A 23,268-nucleotide genomic window follows, 5' to 3' on the forward strand; every position below is an offset into this window, starting at 1 on the left:
AATGTATTCATCAGATTCATTTTGGTACGATTAGATAGATAACTTAAAAGAGTCATTTGGATATATACTGTTGATATTTTCTATATAGTCACTTTCTCATCTTCTCTCCTATATTTAGAAATTTTTAATTTAATAATGGGTAGGAATCTAATGTGTATGTCTATTGCTACAACCGCCGGCTCAACTTAAATATCGAAAATATTTGGTAACAAAAAAAAATTAGGCAAAAACAACCATAACTTATCAAAAACAGCCATAACTTGTCTTATTTAGCATTCATTAATTGTTGCGACAATTAATAAATGCTAAATAAGACAAATTCTAGTTATTTTTTTTTGTCTTCCTAACATTATTATATGGGTGGATCTCGTTTTAGAATTTTTAATTTTGTGGCTATAAGAACATTGAATTTCCAAATTTTATCAGCAAGTCAATCACGATGACATATTATATGCTTGAAAGTAATCAGCGAATTAAATAATATATATGACATGTGACATTCAATATCATCAAATTGACTATGAAGATATCACAATCAGAACCAATGCAGATTAATTAAAAGAGTAATTTTTGCTATGTGCTTGTCACAGTGCTAATTAACATTTAACAATTCCAGAACTCTGCTCTTTTCACCTTTGAAATGCTCTCAAGGACTTCCAATGGAGAAATGTAGCCCATCACTGTCACCCTTTTGCTCTCTACATCTATACTGAATGATGTTACTCCTGAGACAAAACATTAAAAACATGGAATCACAATTCTTTTCACCCTTCACTGTAGAATAAATAAATACTATAGTTACTGCTATTTTTAGAAGGGGTAAAAGTTGTAGCTTCTTTTTTTTTTTTAAACTCATTTATTTGTCACCGTTGCATACCCATCAGTTGTTCTAGCCTAGGGAATCTAGAGTTCAAATGTATTTAGAACAGTGATGTTTTAGTAATTTTAATGGTTGATTTCAATTAATATATATTATATTTTTTTTATAATTAAAATACGATTAAAAAGTACTAGAATATTAGTGTTTCAGATACATTTGAAAGTCTTCCATAATTATTACCTTCTATCTTTGAAAGATGCTTTTTCACTTTGCCAGCACATCCTTGACAATGGATAGCAACCCGCATCACTACCACCTGTATTTAACATTAAAATCTTCAAAATGATAATGTAAAAATGGGATTAACAAGTACTAGAACTACAACTAATAAAACTATAACCCCCTTCAAAGGCATTCTTAATGTGAAGATATTACTATATGAATGCTCTTTTAATTAGAATACAAACAACTTATCATTTGGAATTATGGTAATAATTTTAATTACTTCATTTCTTGATTGCCAATTTACCAGAGAAATGCATGTAGCTTTCTGTTCTAAGAATTTAACTATGTAACATTATATATATGAGCATTTCTAATGAGTCTAACCTGAAAGACATGTGTTGCAGTCTTGTGAGGTTGATTGTTGTGTTGATGATGAGAATTGTGTTGATGAACAAGTTTGGAGTTGATGAGGCATGTTGTGTCAGCAAGGGAAATGCTTCTGATATGCCTCCTTGTTGGTTCAACCACAGAACGGTAACTCATGCACACTGCTGTTGATACCTCAGAGTGGCACATGAATCCTCCACTCCTCCTCATTTTCATGCTCATCACACAAGAACAAGATCAGAATAAAGTCTTTCTTGTGGCGTGGAATTGTGATTTATTTAGTATGTAATGCAAATGGGAGAAAGTGACTCTATAGAGAGTAGAGACATGCTGTCATTATGACTTGGGCTATCAGTGTAGAACCTTTTTGGCATTTTATCATCTATTATATGCATAATGCCTATGATCTTAACGTGTCAAATTTCATGTCCTTTTCATGTGTTTAATGCTAAGGGATGGTTGGAGTGAATTGGGATCATCCATTATATACAACATGATAAGAAGTAAGAAATGGCTGTGAAATTAAATGTTAGGATTATAGAAAGTTATGATGATAAGTGCATCAAAACTTGTAGTAGGAGTAGGAGATTGGTTAGTCTACTTTTTACTTTAGCAGAGGTGTGGCATTGGCATGTGAAATTATTTATGTTGCTTCAGTCTGATTTCACCACTTTTGCATTGTTAGGACCACCACCAACTCTGGCCCTTCCTGTAACTTCCACCAAAATTGATAAATTCCACTATTTCATTACAACTGCAGCAGCTAAAAATCAATGCATCACCCCCAAAAGTGAAATCCTCGTGCAGTTATCTTTAAATAAAGTTGATATTTGAAAATCGTTAAATAATTTAATAAGTTTGACTAAATCATCATCTAACAGTTATCAACTACTAACTTCATATGAAGACTTGCGTGTGGGTTCTCCTCATATTTTGAAACTACTAACTTAAAATATAAAAAACTTTTTTTTGTTTGTTTGTGTGGGCCATGAATTGAATTGGGCCCAATTTTGCCTTGGAAACAATCCAATTGATCTCGGCCCAAAAGAAAAAGGAAGCAGGTAATAGATGGAACGCAATGTCGTTTATGGAGTTGGCCCATACACACCCACCCACACACTTTTTCAAGTTTCACCGAATCTATTTCGTCGTCTATGTAGAACTTGGAACATATCCCCCTGAATTTCATGGCTTTCCCCTTCTTCTGAGCTCTGAGGTAACGCAATTCGTTTTTTGTTTCTGTGTTGATCTGACTTTCTGTATTCAATATTCATATTGCCGGAATTGCTTTTTAATATTATCTGAATGTGCTTTTTCCAGAAATAGGTTCTGATTTATCTTATTTCCCTAAAAAGACACTTCCCTATTCTGTTCATGTTGTCCTCACTAAGGATATTTAATCCCATAATTATTTTTGAACATTCAAACCAACCAATTTACACTTGCAATTTAACCTTGGGTTTTCAATTCAACCATAGGCTTTTGAATTTGCTATTCTGATTAAGTTAACCACTGCATTTTCCTGTTGAGTGGTGAGAAGTGATTTAGAATGATGATGTTCCTGAACGGATTTAATTTATCTTTGAAGGTTAATGAGCTGAATTTGAAGTGGTTTTTGATGGGGAATGTACTTAGTCCGAATAGTTCCAAGACTAGATGGAATCATACCTCTGAAAATTCACAAGGTAAAGCTCGAAAGAGACAGAGATTGTCAATCTCTTGTGAGGATAACACAAGATTGATTCCGTCCCTTCCGGACGAGATATCACTTCAGATTCTAGCTAGAGTTCCACGAATTTGTTATTTAAATCTCAAGTCGGTTTCTCATGCTTGGAAGGAAGCCCTTGTGAGTTCTGAACTTTTTAGTTTGAGAAAAGAACTTGGAACGACGGAGGAGTGGCTCTACATATTAACAAGGGTCAAGGATGACAAACTTTTATGGCATGCCTTGGATCCTCTTTCCAGAAGATGGCAAAGGCTACCTTCAATGCCAAATGTTTCCTGTGAAGATGAAGAAAAGAAGGGTTTGGCAGCCCTTCCCGTTCGGATGTGGAGCATGGTGGGTTCGAGTATCAGAATTGCTGATGTCATAATGAGCTGGCTTGGGAGGAGAGATGCTCTTGAAAGGATGCCATTCTGTGGTTGCTCGATTGGTGCTGTTGGTGGTTGCATATATGCTTTAGGAGGTTTCTCTAAAGCTTCTGCAATGAAATCTGTTTGGCGGTATGACCCCGTTAAAAACACTTGGATGGAGGCCAGTCCGATGTCAGTTGGTAGAGCCTATTGCAAAACAGGTGTATTAAATGATAAGCTTTATGTTGTTGGAGGGGTTACTAGGGGTCGTGGTGGATTAAATCCCCTTCAATCTGCAGAAGTATATGATCCGCATACATGTACATGGTCCCAATTACCAAGCATGCCTTTTGCTAAAGCTCAAGTGCTGCCAACTGCTTTTTTGGCTGACTTACTCAAGCCTATTGCCACAGGAATGACTTCATACAGGGGAAGATTATTTGTTCCTCAGAGTTTGTATTGTTGGCCCTTTTTTGTTGATGTCGGGGGAGAAGTTTATGATCCAAATAATGATTCTTGGCTTGACATGCCGGTTGGTATGGGTGAAGGTTGGCCAGCGAGGCAAGCTGGAACAAAATTGAGTGTTATTGTCAATGATGATCTATATGCACTTGATCCTTCAAGTTCTCTTGACTCTGCAAAGATCAAGGTATATGATCATGAAGGCGATACTTGGAAAGTTGTTGCAGGAGATGTTCCTATTAATGATTTCACTGATTCAGAATCTCCTTATCTTTTAGCTAGTTTACGTGGAAAGCTTCACGTAATTACTAAAGATGCCAATCACAACATTATAGTGTTACAGGCTGATTTGCAAAATGACTTAGCATCGCCACAATCCTCGTTGTCACCAGATAATTCACTCACAGAAACGACTGAATCATCATCGGCAGCAGAATCAGACAGAGACATTTGGCAGGTTTTTGCTTCTAGGAGTGGTAGATCTGCTGAACTAGTCAGCTGCCATTCCCTTAAAGTTTGATGAAATAGAGCTAGAGATCTTCTATTGTTGTTCTGATTTCATGTCTGTGTTAATCTTGATTTTGCTGATAAGCCACAAAGATTTCAAATTGTAAATGGTCCTCTCTCCTCTGTATGATTGATTCATAAAGATGTAATTCCTTATTACTCGTATGCACAGAACAAATCAAGATTATACAAAGTAAGATTATGAACATAATATACTGGATCTAAAGGTTTTCTGGTCCTTTCCTTCCTTTATATTCAGTACATCCTCATATAGCAGCATTTGGTCTTGTTTCATTGAGAGATACATCCTCTATGAATGAATAATTATGTTATTTTGTCATGCACTATAATTGCTCATTGCTTCCTTAAAGTTTGCATTTCCGGCGAACACATTCTTTTATATATTTTATACCATATTTAGTTTAGGTTGTAATTTTTTGGCCATTTCTTTATGAAGAAGCAAAGTTGTTGGAAAAAGCAAAACCTATTCAACACTCTGCAAAACTTACCAATCATCTTATGCAGTGAGCAGTCTGTTAAACTTAATATTAAGAACTTAAAGAAAGAGGAGAATATAAACAAAAAAGAAAGGAAGAAGAATCACTTGTTCAAATAACATTAGCAAGTCCAATATTCTGATTTGTTACACATATGTCCTCACACTTCTAGTTTTGGCAGGAGCACTTCAAAGTTTCTAGACGTAGAAAGTGTAGTTCACACCTGAATCCTCTAACAAGTAGTAGTGAAGGCTAAGGTTTGCCCTTTTTCTTTATTTTATGTATAGAATATAGATCATAAAACTGAGATTAAGTATAATCATTAGTTTTCCTCCTGATAAAGGAGATATTTGAGCCTCTCTGAGGCTTCAATGATGGAATCTCTCTGGCCAAAAGCACTAACTCTTATGTACTCCTCACCACCTGGACCAAAACCACTGCCTGGGACAGTAATAACGTGAGTCTTCTCAAGAATTTCAGCAAAGACATTCCAGGATTTTGAGCCTGGAAAATGAACCCAAACATAGGGAGCATTTTTCCCTCCATAAACTGTCAGGCCAAGAGAAGACAGAGCATTAACCAGTATTCTTGCATTCTCCATGTAATAGTTGATAAGGGACTTCACAGCCTGAGATTTTGTTCAAAAACAATATTCAGCAGAGATCACAATAGAACAGAAGTTTCAATGAATTCTCAATTAAGATACTGATTCTTAGGGAACTGTAACTTACCCTGAAACCTTCTGGGGACAGACATGCTAGCCCACCAGCTTGGGCTATGTTGGAAGCTCCATTGAAGCAGGTGCACATTATGCGGTTGAAATCATGGGCAACAGGGAAGCCATTTGAATATAAGAGTTCTTCAGGGACCACGGTCCATCCAAGTCGGACACCTGTGAAGCCTGCGAATTTTGAGAAGGATGAAACTTCAATCGCTACCTGAAAGCACAACGAGGAAAGACAAAAGTTAAGCTTGCCATTTGGGAATTTCATGCAAAAATAATGCTGCACATGATGCAAGATTAAGGATTATGAATAGGTCTTAAAAATAGGCCATGAGGCTTACTTCTCTGGCTCCAGGAATTTCGAAGATTGACTTGGGACTATCATCAGTGATATAAGCTGAATATGCAGAATCAAAGATAATGATTGATCCATTCACTTTGGCAAAATCAACAAGTTGTTCCAATTGCTTTCTTGTTGCTGCATGGCCAGTGGGATTGTTTGGAGAACAGAAGAAAATAAGCTCTGGCCTTGAAGCTTTATGCAGATCAGGAAAGAAGTTTGTTTGAGGTCCACACTTCATGTATTCTATGTTTTTGTATTTTCCAACTTTATCTACAAAATCACCAGCCTGACCAATTATAACACTTGAATCTATGTAGGCCTGCCTCAGTCATAAACACTTCCATGAGTTAGAAGCATCTTCTGTTTGCCTTTATAATCATGAAAATAAGAAAAACCATCACAGAGGAGCAATTACAATACCGGAAACGATGGATCCTGTACAGCTATCTTCAGATTAGGACCCATAAGCAGCTGCAAGAATTGATCAAAATCAAAGTAAGTACATTTAATGTAGTAGGTAGGTAGAAATCTACTTCTAGATTGTGGATTAACATTGATGGAATACCTGAAGGCGAGTAATATCACACTGTGCACCATCTGAAACAAAAACTTCTGTGGGTTTTATTCCTAGATCCTTGTAGTATACATCAGCAATTGCCTTCCTCAATGCCTGCGATTTTTTTTTCCAGATTATATATGCATTTCATCTGCATGATATAATATTATATTGATCTACTATATGGTAAGTAGAAAATTTTACTTCCTATCCAAAGATGCAAAAATTGTTGTTTTAGTGACAAAATTGTTATTAATGACTCAAGTACCTGTTCTCCTTGCTCAGGACCATATCCTTTATAACCTTTTGATGTTGAAAGACCACGCACAAACTGCAAATAATGATGCATAGGTTACAAGAAAACCAACATGAAAAATTCCTATATAGGGGAAATATCAGTGTTGATTGTTAATTGTATAAGTATGATTCTTTATGTGCTTACCATTTCTTAAATAAAAAAGGGAATAGCTTATGATTTTTTTAGTAAGCATGATTCTATCCATTCATGCAACTACTTGAAAGAGAAGTTGTCATATATACACAAAGTTGAGATGGTACATTAATTCTCAAAGTGACTTATTTATTTTTCTCCTGCTAATTAAGTAGAAATAATCTTAATGACTTACATCAACCATGCTTGATGTTACCATAGTTGGTAAGGGTTCTGTAGTATCACCAATTCCAAGGTCAATGATGTTTGCATGTGGATACTTTTGTAAGTGCATATGCTCGTGCCTTTCAATCTGATACATGATACATATAGAACTAGTGATTAAAAGTCATAGAGTAACAAGACACATGACCTATTAACTTGATCTTAGATTTAGTTGTTCACTGTAGCAATTTAAATTTTTAAGACATTGCTCAGACATTTGAATGAAAAGGGCACCTCAGGAAACAAATATCCATGTTGCAGTTTCTCCATATTTGAATTCCGGGGTACCTTTGTGCAGTGTCCTGCATATGACATTATTCATAATGATTAGTTTCATGCTAAGGGTAACAAAACAAACAAGTATGAGTCATTGCATACCAATTCTTGGACTTGGATTCTTCAACCTGAAAATTGTCATTGGATCAATAAGTCAAATATAAAAAAGAAACTAATATAAGTGGAATTTTGTCAGTACAAGATACATTTTAACATTCTTTTCTTTCTTTACCTTGCAACTACCATCTTAGGCTGCAAAACATTTGTATTAAGAGTATAGCTGAAAATTGATGTCTTGTACATTTTAGCACTGATTTCTGTTCTGCAACCAGAAGTAGCTTTGGGATTCTAGTGCATATGTTAGAAGACAAGTAATAGTTGAATTAGTAGTAGTAGGAATTGTGCAAGTTTATCTCCCAATAGCAAGCTTTATATATATAAGGGGTCAATCCAATAAAAATAGAGGTGTCTAATAACCTGTGTGTATATTCTCATGCATACACACATGGGAAAGTCACATGTCAATTTCAACACTTGCATTTTCCAAACGTTCACCTAATTTCTCCCTTTTCCATTATGTTTATTTCATGATTTTATGACCATTCTGGTGATTATATAGTAATTTATAGGGATATATATTTAGTATTATATTTATTATTATAGCACCTAAAGTCATATTTTAAAAAAGCATACAAATTATTAATAATAATATTATCTCATTTTAATGAAGATTGAGTGTAACTTATTTTTAAAATAAAATGTTTTAAAACTGCATTGTTCTTTTTTTTTTTCTGATAAATTGGACCGCCCTTAATCTTAAGTATTGTATTACAAACTTACATCTACGCACAAATACAGAACTATATGGATTATTATTATTCCACTATATTAGTTAAACCTGTGTTTCGAATCTGAGTACAGCTTCATGGAGAACGAAAAATATATATAATATATATTTATACATATATAATAGCTTTTTTGTGTAGACATCGCATTAATATGTATCATTTGACATTTGCTAGATTCTCAATACTTTTTAGTAATTAAATTGTGAGTCATAAAATACCAAATCAAGAACAATGTTTCTCAATTATTAGCTAGTAAGCTAAGGCACAAATTTAGGAACTTCATTTCTTAATCAACAAGCCGTCTCATGCATCAAGTCTTCAATAAATAAGAGGCAAATAAATGTCTTTATAACATACCACATACATTATTGTTGAAAAAAAAAAAAAGGCTTAAATAAGAACCAATAAGTAAGAAGACCTATATGCCCATCATTATTGTATTTGCTCATATTCTCATTGATGGAGCTATCTTCAGTTTTGGACCACCTAACAATTCTTTGAACCTTCCAAATTAATAATCAATTGTCATGTTCATGTATTAGCATACTTCCAGCATTACTATTTTCCCCCTTAGAAAACAAAAATTTCTCAAGAACTAATTAATTATTAAAGACATCACCTTCAAGAAGAAATAATTTTGGATGCCATGTTAATTTATTGATAACACAATTGGATTTTACAAGAAATATTGCAGATCACACTTTGGACAAAAATAAGAACTACATTTTAATTTATTATATTTAAACATGAACGTTTGAGTCTTAGAACTAGAAAATATACCATTTCATACTACACTGTATATAGTATATAACATACCATCCATTTAATAATGCTGCTATTTACAAAATGAAGGCTAACTTTTTTCCTTCGCAGTTCATAAATGCCAAATATTTATCTTGCTAAGTGATAGATTAACTGATTAACCTATATATCATAGCCTAATTTTATGATGGAAAAATAATTTGTGTACTCCTTTTAATTTACATTATATATATATATATAAACTAAATAGAATATGAGATCATCTAAATTAGATCAGACGAGTCTTACACTCCATTGTTTAATAATGAATTTTTTTTTTTAACTCAATGTATAAAGTAAAATAAATATATATAAATAACATATCTCATTCAAAGAATGACATAGTACGTAACTTGAGATATGTTATCTTAAATAGAAGAATATTTGTTTTGGCTATTCATAGAAAGATATTAAAACTTAAAAATTTTCGTTATCGCTTTGAAAAGTAAAGCTTTTCTTGTGTTTAGACTTGAATCAAATCAATTGATGATTAAGTATAATATTGCAACAAAACAATTTCGCCTTATCTCACTAGACGAAATTTACTACATGGATCAAAAGACTTTGTCTTATTATGTCTACAAATAAACTGTTAATAGGTAAATTTTTTTGGAAGCAATTTGATAAAGATGCTTAAAACGTCTTTTTTTAAAGATGTTTGTTATTAACTAAAATTTAATACATATAATTAATTAAACTACATTATTTTTGTCAAAATTAGATAAGACAAATTGATTTGGTCAAAAAATCAGTAAACCAAACCTTGAACCAATTTAAATTAATATTTTTTATATAGAAATGACTACAATAACATTATTATAGAAAATTACTAAAATATTTTTATTATATATTTTTTTTAATTTTAAAAATTTTAAATTCTAACCCTATAATGACACAAAGAAAAGAAAAGAGTTAAAATTTAGGATATATATATATATAAAAGAATATTTTAGTCATTTTTTATAATAAAAATATTATAATTATTTTTTATAAAAAATATTAATTTAGACTGATTTAAAGTATAATTTATCGATTTTTTGGCCAAATTAATTTATCTGATTTAATTTTGATAAAAATAACATAATTTAATCAATTATATGTATTAAATTTTAATTACTTAAAAACATCTTTAAAAAAAGACGTTTTAAATATCTTTATCTGAGTGGCTCCTAATTTTTTTTACCATATCATGTATGGTCATCATTTTAAGTCTTTTTTTTCTATTATCTATTATTAAATGCTAATATTAATATATTAAATTATTATGTTAACCTATAAAAGAGGGGCTGAATGGCGTTTTGGTTAAGGTCGCATTATAGTATAAGTTATAATCACTGTGGAAATAGCTAGGAAAATATATATATGGAAACAAGCATGCAATATAAAATGCCAATCAATGTTTATTGTTCTCTCTTTCAAGAACACTGAATCTTGACTAACATTTGTGCATGCAATATCTACATGTGCGTGCCAAATATCAGTGGAAAATGTTAACCCACTTTTGACCATTTAATTCAATATACGTATTATGCTACTAACTACTAATCCACTCAAATAAGAGATTAGACAGATGTGGCGAAAAGAAATTACGTGGAAAATTACTTCATTCCATATAAAAATAATTCGTACAATACTACTCTATATATATGGACCTTTTTATTTGGTGAATGCTACCCAACCCTTCTAAAATAACATGTAAATTATCCTTCATTATGTGTCACATTGTAATTGGTTCTTATCTTAACTATAGTTGGGGCGCCAACGTCATCGCCATCTACTGCCCTCCCACACAACCTCTCTTCCCAGTATAGCCAGCGCCTCTTTTTGTCATGAATCACTTCTTACCCACATAATTAATGGTTAATTTGGTTATTAAATTTTTTTATTAAAAAAATATATCTTTATTTAATTACGTAATGGAACGTATATTTATATGTAAAATATAATATAATAAAATAAATCTATTCGAAGTATTTAAAAAATATAATTAAAATCATGAACATACAAATATAATAATAAAATTTGTACTCCAAACAAATAAACATATTTTTTTATCATACATATATTATTTAAAAAATAAATATATTATTAAAATTAATAACAGAAATTTAAAATGATAAAATTCAACTTTTTACCGTATTTTTTTATAGTATTTTTATTTTTTTAATTTTTAATTTATTAGTACTTTATTATTTAATTAATAATTAAATAAATTATTTTTATGAAAATTTATTTTTTTGTATTATATTAGAGAAGAGACCAATATAACAGTTTAAAAAATAAATTATATAAATATTTAAGAGATAAATATGAAATACATACCTAAGTAATGTTTAGTTTGGTTATTAAATTTTTTTATTAAATCAAATATTTATTTAATTACACAATAGAACATATATTCATATATAAAATATAATATAATAACTCTATTTAGAGTACTTAAAAGTATAATTAAAATCAGAAAAAATATATTTTGTATCGTACATAAATTATTTTTAAAAAAAATAAATTGTTAAAATTAATAACACAAATTTAAAATGATAAAATCTAACTTTCTTATAAGTATTTTTTATAGTATTTTTATTCTTTTAATTTTTAATTTATTCGTACTTTATTATTTAATTATATTTTACATATAAATATATGTTCCATCACGTAATTAAATAAAAATATATTTTTTTAATAAAAAAATTTAATAACCAAATTAACCATTAATTATGTGGGTAAGAAGTGATTCATGACAAAAAGAGGCGCTGGCTATACTGGGACGAGAGGTTGTGTGGAAGGACAGTAGATGGTGATGACGTTGGCGCTCTAACTATGGTTAAGATAAGGACCAATTACAATGTGACACATAATGAAGAGTAACTTACATGTTATTTTAGAGGGGGTAGGTAGCATTCATCTTTTTATTTTCTTTCTTTTTTAGTATGTAGAATTAACATTGTTGCATGGACTTTTATTTTATATATATATATTTGTGTTCACAAAACGACTACATGTGATGATGTGAACATACATAAGAAGTTGAGAGGTTGAATTCAATAATTCAGCAATTTAAAAAAAAAAAACTAGAATATTTCAAAATTTGAACTTGATATAATTAAGCTTCAATAACAATAAGAGCCATTAATTTTAGAATAAATAAATAAGGTGGACCAAGAGAAGTCAAAGTAAAATCAAAACCACACAATGAGTCCTGGACTTTCATATATCTACAATTTTCAATGGTTTCAGGTGAAGATAAAGCAGTGTCGTATTAAATAATTAAAGCCAACTCAATTCAGCAGAAGATTTAAAAAATAAAAGATAACAAAAAAAGATGCTACATAGTACATGCATGCATATATGAGAGCTGTTAGATATGAAATAAAATGGTATAATAATATAATTTATCATTGCTTCACACGTTATTATTATGACAAACCTCAGTTTAGACACATTTATTTGGTTCCCAGCATTAATTAGTTTTCTTCCAAAATATAATACTAACAATAAAGCCGCTACAGAAAATGATTGGTCAATTGAAAATGAACATAAAACAATATGATCAAGTTATTATCAACCCAAATTAATGTTGTTTCATAATAATAATTCACGAAAGATGATGATATTTTCACGTGCGCGTGACACATGCAATTTGTATTTTTGTTTTTCATTGAATCAAATCTCTCACATCCACTAAAAATTGAAAGTTATTACTATGCTAACTTTGTTAAAGGACGGAAATTACTATTATCATTATAGAAAATAGAGTTCCATATATATAATGTATTGAAATTTTAACAACTTCGTTATTGTATTTGAAATTAAATAAAATAATTACGCACGTTAGCATCAATTATTATATATGTTGATATGACTAATGATGAAGAAAAATCTACTCAAGTTATTAGACAAAAGATTCCTCACACCAACCATCACAGGACAAATGGTCTGTGCCCTCTATATCATCTCCATATTTTTATATATTTAAAAAAAGAGTGCACTGATAAGGAGATTTTCTAATAATTAATTTAATTGACGAATAAAAATTCTATTAAATGTTTATGAAATAACTATTTTTAGTTTTAGAATTCTTTTAGGTGTGTCAATTTACATATAAGTATAATATATAATTTTATTATATTTACGTAAATATTATTTGATTTTATTTTAATCTGTATAATAGTCAACAAAAAAAATTCATATAATTAATCTTCATTTTAAAATATTTAAAACTCAAAATCTTCTTTTATGTTTAGGCAAAAACTTAAATACAATTATTTTAATATAAAATTAATAATTAAAAATTATTAAATAATAATTTAATTAAATATATTAAATTATTTAATAATTTCTCAATTAATTTTATATAAAAATAACTGTGTCCGCATAAATCTTTATCTTTTTTATTTTTCTATCTTTTCCCTATCCTCAGCAGCCACTTCCCTTAGCTGTTTATTTATTTATTTATTTATTTCATTATTTCTCTCTTTTTCCTTCTTTCTTTCTTTTTTTTTTTCTTACATTTCTTTCTGTGTGACATTCATTATTGTCAATTTATCAGTATTGTGCCGACAGAATATTTTTTTAAACCATTAATATATATTTTTAGTGATAACTAATATTTATATTATTATCTTACTTTTATAAAAAAAAATAAAATAAAATATATTCTGTGTTAATTATATATATTTTTAAAAGATGTTAATAAAATTTAAAAACAAAACAATAGTTAATTTAAAATAAAAAAGACAAATAATTTAAAATGAATAGAGTATTTCATCCACGGTGGCAATGTTTTTTCTTTGCCCAAAAAAAAAAAATCTAATGTCCAAATAGTTTTGTCTTTTGCAGCAAAAAGTAATGACTACAATTAATTAGGGAAAATCGTCAAACTATGACGTGAACTACGTACACGGGAAACTTATTTGCAATATCCATGCAACTTCGCTTCTTACTCTTTTAATTTCGGAGACTACTTCCATAAAGATATTAAAAATATCTTTATTTTTAAAGACATTTATACGTATCATAATATTATTAGTTATTTTTATTAAATCAGTTAATAATTTATTTTTTAATAAATCAGAATAAAATCGATTTATTATAGCAACAATAATAAATTCAATTGTCCACACTATAATTATTAGATCCGATTTAATCCGACTGATTTATATAATCTAAACCAAATTATATTTAAATTTTTTGATAAAAAGATAAATATATCCCTAATTTTTATTTAAAAAAAAACAAAACAAAATTATGATATAGTGGATTATGTTAGTCGATTCGATTGGATTTAATAACAATTGAGTTTATTGTTATTGTTATAAAAAATCGATTTTATTTTAGTTTGTTAAAAAATTAAAAAATAACCGATTCATTAATACGTCTAATAATAATACGACACATCTTTACAAAATCCGTTTTACGCGTCTTTATAAGAGGATCACTTGGACTCAATTCAAGTATATATTCAACACAGCACTTTCCCGCAAGAAATTAATATATATGTAATGTTACCTATGGTAATATTTCTCACTTGCTATTATTATTATTTAAAATAGTATTTTGTAAAGAGTTTAACTAGCTACTTTCTGTTAATGGACTTGGTAGTTGGAGCAGTTATAATTACCCCTGGTTTATCGCTGGTTTGTATAGAGAAGAGAGTGCACGTATATAATAAGTACGAATATGTAAAGATAAGACGATGTATATATTCAAGCATTGAGAAAATATTCACGTTGTTATTCTTGATTTTTATTCTCTATTATTCTTGCTAGTTGCTACTACTCTTATAATTTTTTTTTATTATTATTAGAATGGTGATATTATCACTCTTATTTTTTATAATAATAATAATAATAATAATAATAATAATAATAATAATAATAATAATAATAATAATAATAATAATACGTCACGACTGCTACAAATAAATACAATATATATGGTCATCCATTATTATTCTCAAAAATGCTAGTTCGTTGTCCTTTAATTTTTAATTTTTAGTCAATTTTTTATAAAAATTATTATTTAATTAATTTAAATATCTATTTTTACGTATTAGTTGTTAAAAAATTAAAATATTTATGATTAATATCTAACGTCTTATATGAATGTGTTGACTTGATGGCTTGCATTCCCATACATGCAAGGTCAGAATAGTGTTCTATTTCCATTGATAATTGTAATTTTATTTGGTCAAAAACAGCACCAGCATGGATGCATGATAGGAACTGGAATACATGCATGTGTTTTTTAATTTGCTTTTTGCCTAACACCTTATTCAGTTATTATTACCTTACTACTCATCAACATATTCAACGATGCGTTTTCCATCTATATATAGAGTGGCAACTAATTAGTCATTATCATCATTTTTAATTTGGAATGTATCTAGTCTACATATACGTTGCATACTAAGACGACCAATTATTTTTCGAGGGTCACCAAAGAAACTGCGGTAGTTCGTTCCTTCTTCTTTCTTTTTTCTTTTTCTTTTATTTATCTATCAATATAACTTTTTTTTTTTTTACTTATGAATATAAGTATATAACTAATTAACTATGTATTTTAAAGTAATTTTATTATGGAAAAGTCTAGGGACCAACAACTTTATCAAATTTTAGCCCGTATGTAACAGCAAAGAAAAGTGAATCATTATTGGATGAAATCTCACACCAATCTCATACCATTAAAATCATCATTGATGGCTATTTGATAGCTACAAATCACAAAAGTTGCTGGCCCTAGCACTCCTCTTCTATTATATAATATTATATTTTTTGTAAAAAAAAAAATTAGAATTTGATTTTGTTATCCAAATGAAAAAAGAAGTTTATTGTGAGACAAACTAAAAAAACAAACAACAACAATAAAGTTTTATTCTTATTCTATATAAGGTGAGGTCGATTACATGGATTAATAACATTTTGTACTTTATCATGTATATATTATATTTGAGAGTTACTTAGATAAAGACATCTAAAATATTTTTTTTAAAGATATTTTTTAATAATTAAAATTTTACATATGTAATCGATTAAATTGTATTATTTCTGTCATAATTAGATCGGACAAACCGATTTAATTTTGGCAAAAAAATCGATGAACCAAATTTTAAATCAGTCTAAATTAATATTTTTTTATAACTACAATACTCTATTATAAAAAATGACTAAAATACTCATTATATATATATATATATATATATATATATATATATATATATATTTTGAAAATCCTAAGGTAGGGTTTGAAGAGAACCAGAGACTAAGAGACAGAGACTAAAATAAGTCTTAATATTGTGTTTCGTGTAAAGTGGGAGATAGAGACTGAAATAAGAATGAAGCTCTAATTTAATTTGCACAAAGGGTAAATTTGGAACTAATTAATTAAAATAGGATATTTTAGGTATAAAATGTTATTAAAGTTTCAGTCTCCGTCTCCAAAAATTTCAGTCTCTTGTGTTTCCACTTTTTGGAGGTACTAAAATACTAAAATTTTGGGAATTGAGACTGAAATTTTAGTATCAATCTTTAGACCAACAAACATGATATCGAGTCTCAGTATTCCAGTCTCCTTCGAGTACCTCAAAACAAACACTACTTAAATCTTAAGCCCATGACGACACAGAGAGAAGAGAAGACAAGGCTAGAACTTAGAGTTTTCAAAATATATATATATAAAATAAGAATTTTTTTTATTTTATATAATAAGGATATTGTAGTCATTTTTTATAAAAAAAATATTAATTTAGACTGATTCAAGATTTAGTTCATCAATTTTTTGGCCAAATCAATTTGTCTAATCTAATTTTGACAAAAATAACACGGTTTAATCAGTTATATGTATTGAATTTTAATTATTAAAAAACATCTTTAAAAAAAGACATTTTAAACATCTTTATCTGAGTGACTCCCATCATATTTATAGTAAGACAGTTGACATATATATAGATCTCTTATGATCACTTTATATATGATCTTTTTTAGTCTTTTTCTATCAGTCATCAGTTGTCCACCTTCTATTATATCTATAATCTATCCTCGATGGTATTCTTTTTATATGTTCAAACCACTTAAAGCGAAATTTTATCATCTTTTTTACAGCAGACACTACTCCAACTTTATATTTTTATTTCTTATTTTGTTTATGTGCGATCGCTCGTCTATTCAACATCCTCATTTTTATCACATTAAATTTCTATGTGCACAGTTATATTTTTTGTCTAAAAAAAAGTTCTTACATAAAAAACCGTATTAAAAATATATCGAATAATATCATTTATGTTACCTTTTTCTATTAATTTAAATTTTTAACACAAATAATTTCATGATAAAACGTTTGTCTACTAATACTATTCAATAAAATGAAAGATTTTAAGTTGATTAATTCATTAAATAAGACTTTTTTTTTGTTTTATTGTTAGTGAAATATATCTTTTTTTTTCCATCAAATTTCTATGATAAACATTTGACCATCATATTCCCCAAGTTCGATCAATTCAAGTGTTACCATTCCACCTTCTTGGGTCCGCCATTTTGCATTACTATGATGATTGATGACCAAGTGCAATTAAACAAATACTCTTCAAAATTGCTAGATTATTACAACATCATCATCAAACAGGAGTTCAAGGGTTTTGGGACACTAGGTTTTATGAGAGAGGGAAAAAAAAAAAAGTGCTGCCAAAATGGAAAATGTGGTTGATTTTTTCATGCTTTTCTCTTTTAAAAAGAGACGGATACATCATACGTCTAATTAAACTAGAAAAAAACAAAAAGGCACCTATATATTCAATAAATTAAGTTGATATTTCATTTCTATCGCGATTTACACAGTAACAGATAATTTTCTTTTCTCTGTCGGTAAGTGCAAGCAAGCCAGCAGCTAGCTAGGTTCATATCTTAATCGAGCATTAACACATTTCTCCAATTATTGACATATATAAGATCTTATATATTGAATTAATAATATTAACCTCCTTCAATAATATAGTTGTCAATGAGTAATAGCTCAAATAACATAGTCTCCCCATACTCAATTAAGAGGTTGCGGGTTCGAATTTCATATCTTTGGTAAAAAAAAAAAAAATAATAATATAGTTGTCTTTTCATTTCAACATGCAAGACAAAAATCTAAGTATATGCAATAATAGGTCTAATATTATGCTTGATTAATGCATGCGCTCAAAGGCCACAAACAAAGGGGAAAAACCAAATAATAAATTTAAGCATTATAAATGTACGTAATATAAATTAATCGAGTTAAGTATACACCAAAATCAACTATGAATTATTAGTATAAAATATATATTAAAATATAAAATATACATTAAAAATAAACTAAATCATACATATATTTATACATATATATAATGATTAATTTTAGTGACTAATTTTGATATATAAATAATATTTTTTGAATATAAAAAATATAGAATAAATATGAAAAAAACTATTTTTTAATTAGTTAATATTAGTCATTTTTTTAACTCTCATTTTTTAAAATTTATGATAAAAAGAATTTTAAAATGTTGGCAAGTTGGCTCTCTAATTAAATTCTTTAGCTGTGATCAAATGTGCATTTGTATTTTATAGTATAAAAATATTTTGTATTCTCATCCAACAAATACCATAAGATGTGGTTGTGTGACTCTATTGACATTGATAGTTTTAAATTATGCAAGTCAATCAAATAAATAATACTTCTTTATGCTAACAATTTCGAATTCATGTTAGTCATTTCGGCTTAAATTTTTTTTCATATTCCTTTTTGTTTAGTATTTTATAACATACTTAATACTGATTTTTTTTTTCAAAATACTCAATACTATTTTTTTTTTTTTTTTGGTCAAGATACTCAATACTAATTTAAACTGCACAACACTGCAGATTGGAGACGGACTTTTATTTTATTTTCCATCCTTTTTAGTTATATACATCTTTTTTTTTTCTTGGACCGTACAAGAGGACTAAGTAGGAAAGAAACAAGTATTATAACTCTGGCCCAAAATAGTGGCCAATAATGTAGAAACAAAAAAATAAGCCCATAAGCAATGTCCAAAAACGCCCATAATCAAGCGTGATAAGCACGCTGAGCCCTTGATAATAGCCCATAAAAAAGGCGTGGCAAAAACGCTAGGTCGCAGCATTAAATTCCTACACCTGCTCTTACCCCAACTAAACCCTTTCCTGCACACTCGAGTCATTTCTTTTTCTTTTACTAACTCTCCCTCCAAACTGCAAACACTTTTTTTCTTTTCATTTCTTTTCTGTTTTTCAGTGATTTTCTCAGAGAAAATCTTCCGGAAAAAAATTGGCGTAAAAAATGTCGAATTTCTTGACAAGCACGAATCATAACCCTAACAAGTCCATTGAGGTATCATAGACTTCTCTATCTCTTCCTCTTTTCTTCTTCATCAGAAGCAGCTTCTGAACTTGTGTTTTTGGGGATTTAATTTTTGTCAGGTGAATCAACCTCCAACTGATTCAGTCTCAAGTCTCAGTTTCAGTCCCAAAGCTAATTTCCTCGTTGCCACTTCCTGGGACAACCAGGTGAATCATCATCATTCTCTTAAATTGTTTACTTGTGTAGCGTAAATTTCACCCTTTTTTTTTTCTCTGCTTGCAATTGAATGCAACATTTTGAAAAGGCCTCAGTTCAACAGGCTTATGATATAGTGCTACTTTGTGAATCTTTTTCTTGTAGGTTCGGTGTTGGGAGGTAGCAAGGAATGGGGTGAATGTTGGTACTGTCCCCAAGGCATCTATATCTCATGACCACCCGGTAAGGTGTTTAGGTTGTGCTAAGTTATCATTACCATGTATTGCATGTGAATTTATGAGTGTGTTGTGTTCAGTGTTCTGTATAAGCAAGATGGTTTTTAAAATTAGGAATGAGAAGTAGATGGTCATGGTTAGAGTGCAAGAACCACGGTGTTATGTTTCACTATGACATACAGGATTGACTATTATTTCAATGTCTGACTGATTTAATTGAAGAACATAGTTAGATCACTTGCATGTGTGATCTTCGAGGGTTGATTATGCATTGTTGTCCTGTTGGACTTTCAATGTATGTGTGCTAGTTACCACATGTTTCTTTTTTTTTTTTTTTTTTTTGTTGATATATGCAACTAATATTTAATGAGATGCATTCACTGTCGAAATGATTAACGTAATAGATTAGTAGTAGTAGTAGTAAGCTGTAAGCTACATTCTGGAAGCAGTAAGCTCTTTCAATTGGTCTGCACATCATAATGTTTCTCTTTCTGCATAGGTTTTGTGCTCGACTTGGAAAGATGATGGCACAACTGTCTTCTCTGGTGGCTGTGACAAGCAAGTAAAGATGTGGCCTTTGTTATCTGGTGGTCAACCAATGACTGTTGCGATGCATGATGCACCAATCAAAGAGATCGCTTGGATTCCGGAGATGAGCCTTTTAGTAACTGGAAGCTGGGACAAAACTCTGAGGTAAGGTACTAGAATAGAATTTGCTGATTTTACGGTATCCATTGAATAATATAGCATCACTCAGGTGGTTTTTTTTTTGTTTTTAATTAGAATTGAAGTAAATTATTACAGGAAAGAGGGGGGGGGGGGGGGGGGAGTATGAAAATAAGTCTCACTCTATATATAGCCTCACTATAAGACATATGAGGATGGTTTCATATCTAGCTCTTCACTGATATTTTGTGTGATCTGGTACTTCTTTCCTCTCCGCGTAACATTTTCTGGCTACTTTTAGGTACTGGGATACAAGGCAACCAAATCCAGTGCACACCCAGCAACTCCCGGAGCGCTGCTATGCAATGACAGTGAGGCATCCTCTGATGGTTGTTGGCACAGCTGATAGAAATCTGATTGTATACAACTTGCAAAATCCTCAGGTAATACTTCACTTGAATCTAGTTTATCACAACTTAATCATATTTTACATTAGATTTGTGTTATCTTTCAGTCATATAATTAACTTGTGATATTGGGTCTATTTTCTCTTTATTTCATGAGGCTGTTTTGTTGCTTACACATCATTGGTTTCTCAAATTGCTTAGCTTGGGCATTATTGTTCATGTGCAACAGGTTGAATTCAAGAGAATCGTTTCACCCTTAAAGTATCAAACAAGGTGCCTTGCAGCATTCCCTGATCAACAAGGTTTCTTGGTATGTATCGTGCTCCACTTCTTTTAGATGTTTGGTTATTTTTACAAGTCACGCTTATATCTATTCTTTCCAGCAAAGAAAGGGGAACTACACTTCAATTTCTGTCTGTTGTCTAATGAAACTGAGTTCACCTGCTAGCCTAACATATTTGTCCTCCATGGTTGGGCTCCATCTGTATAAGTCTAAGTTGATTAATTTGAACTGTTGAAACTGAGAATATACTTACTGCAGGTTGGATCAATTGAAGGAAGAGTTGGGGTGCATCATTTGGATGATGGTCAGCAGGGAAAAAACTTCACTTTCAAATGCCACAGAGAGGGAAATGAAATATACTCTGTCAACTCCTTAAATTTCCATCCGGTGAGATATATGTTCCCGACTATGCTGATTTGAGTCTTGATTTACTTTATATTTTACCGATGATCTAAAGGTTTGGTGTGTTGCAATATTTGACAAATGCGTAGCCTGTGGCAATTTACTATTGACTTATTTTATCTATTTTTTCTTTTAAATCTTTACTATTCTATATCCTTTAGTTGTGCAATTTTCTGGAATTCTATGCACGAATTCTATTTTGTCTTCTGTCTAGTGCATAGCTGATTCTTTACTTATGTATGATTTGTGGGCCTCCCTGTGCACATTTTTTTTAATGCAACAGTTGTCCTTAATTTCTACTTTCTAACCACAGTTCTACCAATGGTAGACATCCTATATCATTGGGAACTATGTTGACCCTTGCCTATTATCGGTTCTCTCGTTCCTTTCCCATTGTCCTTAGATACACCACACATTTGCAACTGCTGGATCAGATGGTGCTTTCAATTTTTGGGACAAGGATAGTAAACAGAGGTTGAAGGTATTTGTCTTTGATGACATTAGTTGAATTTCTAACTGGCACATGCATAGTAGTATTTCTGGTAAAATACATGCTTTTCTAATTCAAGATTTCTTATCCAGGCCATGTTAAGATGCAACCAACCTATTCCTTGCAGTACCTTCAATAATGATGGTTCAATATTTGCCTACTCGGTATACCCACATCAATTCTCGAGTTTGCAGCATTAATGAATAAACTTTAGCACCAATTTAATTTCAAGCACTTCTTTAAGTTAATTATGGTACTTGTGCATCAGATTTACCAAAACTTGCATATGTATCTCATGGTTTCAACTAAAAATAAGACTAATACTACTTGTGGTGATGCCGAGATGGGAAGAGTTTGTAAACATGTAGCATTAATTTGTTTGTATCCTGCTTATAGGTCTGCTATGACTGGAGTAAAGGGGCAGAAAATTGTAATCCTGCTACAGCAAAGACGTACATCTTCCTCCACTTGCCACAGGTATTTTGGTTTGATGACTCATATCTAAAAGAATATATCTTTATTATCTCTTAATGACATTTATGCACATGTGATACACAGGAGTCTGAGGTTAAGGGCAAACCACGCATTGGTACTACAGGAAGAAAATAATGAAATGGAGATGATCCTCTTCTGGGATTCTGTTCTATGTATAGTATATTAGTTGGCTCTGTATATAAATAGAAATTTGCGAACGCTTGAACGAGATTTGTTGCCTTATGACAATTTTTTTTTCTTTAAAAACATTGTCGAGCAATTTTGAGTTATGACAAGGTGAGATGCAAGTACAATTGTGGATTAGATAGTGTAATGCTCCTAGTTCCTTACCTGTTCACTCTTGGTTATTGTGGTCAGTGATTCTTGTTCGTTTTCGTTTTTAATCTCTGGGTCACAAACTACAAAGGCAGTGCTTCTGGTTAGTTAATTTGGAACTTTATACGCGGGTTTGTTTCATGGCTGACATATAGTGATACAGATAGGGATTTCAAGTTACCTTATGGGTGCATATATAAGTTGAGATTCGTTCTTGTTATCTAGTAGCAATTAATATGTAGTAAGATCCACATTAAAACTTCG

General features: G+C 30.2%; 4 protein-coding genes across 5 annotated transcripts; 2 read left to right on the forward strand and 2 right to left on the reverse strand.

Annotated features, from left to right (window-relative positions):
- Positions 1–417: 417 nt before the first annotated feature.
- Positions 418–1,815, reverse strand: LOC112783974 (heavy metal-associated isoprenylated plant protein 21). The gene is made up of 3 exons (XM_025827065.2): positions 1,430–1,815; positions 1,061–1,136; positions 418–725 (listed from the first exon to the last, which is right to left on the reverse strand). Exons 1-3 carry the CDS (start codon positions 1,652–1,654, stop codon positions 604–606), a joined length of 423 nt encoding a protein of 140 aa, XP_025682850.1. The 5' UTR covers positions 1,655–1,815; the 3' UTR covers positions 418–603.
- Positions 1,816–2,541: 726 nt separating this feature from the next.
- LOC112782940 (F-box/kelch-repeat protein At1g22040) lies at positions 2,542–4,712 on the forward strand. The gene is made up of 2 exons (XM_025825621.3): positions 2,542–2,648; positions 3,021–4,712. Exon 2 carries the CDS (start codon positions 3,051–3,053, stop codon positions 4,485–4,487), a length of 1,437 nt encoding a protein of 478 aa, XP_025681406.3. The 5' UTR covers positions 2,542–2,648; positions 3,021–3,050; the 3' UTR covers positions 4,488–4,712.
- Positions 4,713–5,064: 352 nt separating this feature from the next.
- On the reverse strand, positions 5,065–7,951 carry LOC112782941 (aminotransferase ALD1, chloroplastic). Its single transcript, XM_025825623.3, has 10 exons — positions 7,758–7,951; positions 7,628–7,653; positions 7,484–7,551; positions 7,221–7,337; positions 6,863–6,925; positions 6,604–6,708; positions 6,459–6,509; positions 6,037–6,357; positions 5,703–5,909; positions 5,065–5,599 (listed from the first exon to the last, which is right to left on the reverse strand). The coding sequence occupies exons 1-10, from the start codon at positions 7,826–7,828 to the stop codon at positions 5,294–5,296; spliced, it is 1,335 nt and encodes a 444-aa protein (XP_025681408.1). The 5' UTR covers positions 7,829–7,951; the 3' UTR covers positions 5,065–5,293.
- An 11,357-nt stretch (positions 7,952–19,308) lies between these two features.
- LOC112784250 (protein RAE1) lies at positions 19,309–23,045 on the forward strand. Of its 2 annotated transcripts, XM_025827405.3 has the most exons (11): positions 19,309–19,545; positions 19,635–19,721; positions 19,876–19,953; positions 20,446–20,639; positions 20,914–21,055; positions 21,249–21,329; positions 21,561–21,689; positions 22,108–22,185; positions 22,287–22,358; positions 22,591–22,671; positions 22,753–23,045. In XM_025827405.3, exons 1-11 carry the CDS (start codon positions 19,495–19,497, stop codon positions 22,801–22,803), a joined length of 1,044 nt encoding a protein of 347 aa, XP_025683190.1. In that variant the 5' UTR covers positions 19,309–19,494; the 3' UTR covers positions 22,804–23,045. The 2 variants fall into 2 exon arrangements, with proteins under 2 accessions (XP_025683190.1, XP_025683191.1); XM_025827406.3 differs by lacking the exons at positions 22,108–22,185; positions 22,287–22,358 and having other exon boundaries at positions 19,314–19,545.
- The last annotated feature ends 223 nt before the right edge of the window (positions 23,046–23,268 follow it).

The sequence above is a fragment of the Arachis hypogaea genome, chromosome 20 (assembly GCF_003086295.3).
Source record: "Arachis hypogaea cultivar Tifrunner chromosome 20, arahy.Tifrunner.gnm2.J5K5, whole genome shotgun sequence".
Taxonomy (NCBI): Eukaryota; Viridiplantae; Streptophyta; class Magnoliopsida; order Fabales; family Fabaceae; genus Arachis; species Arachis hypogaea.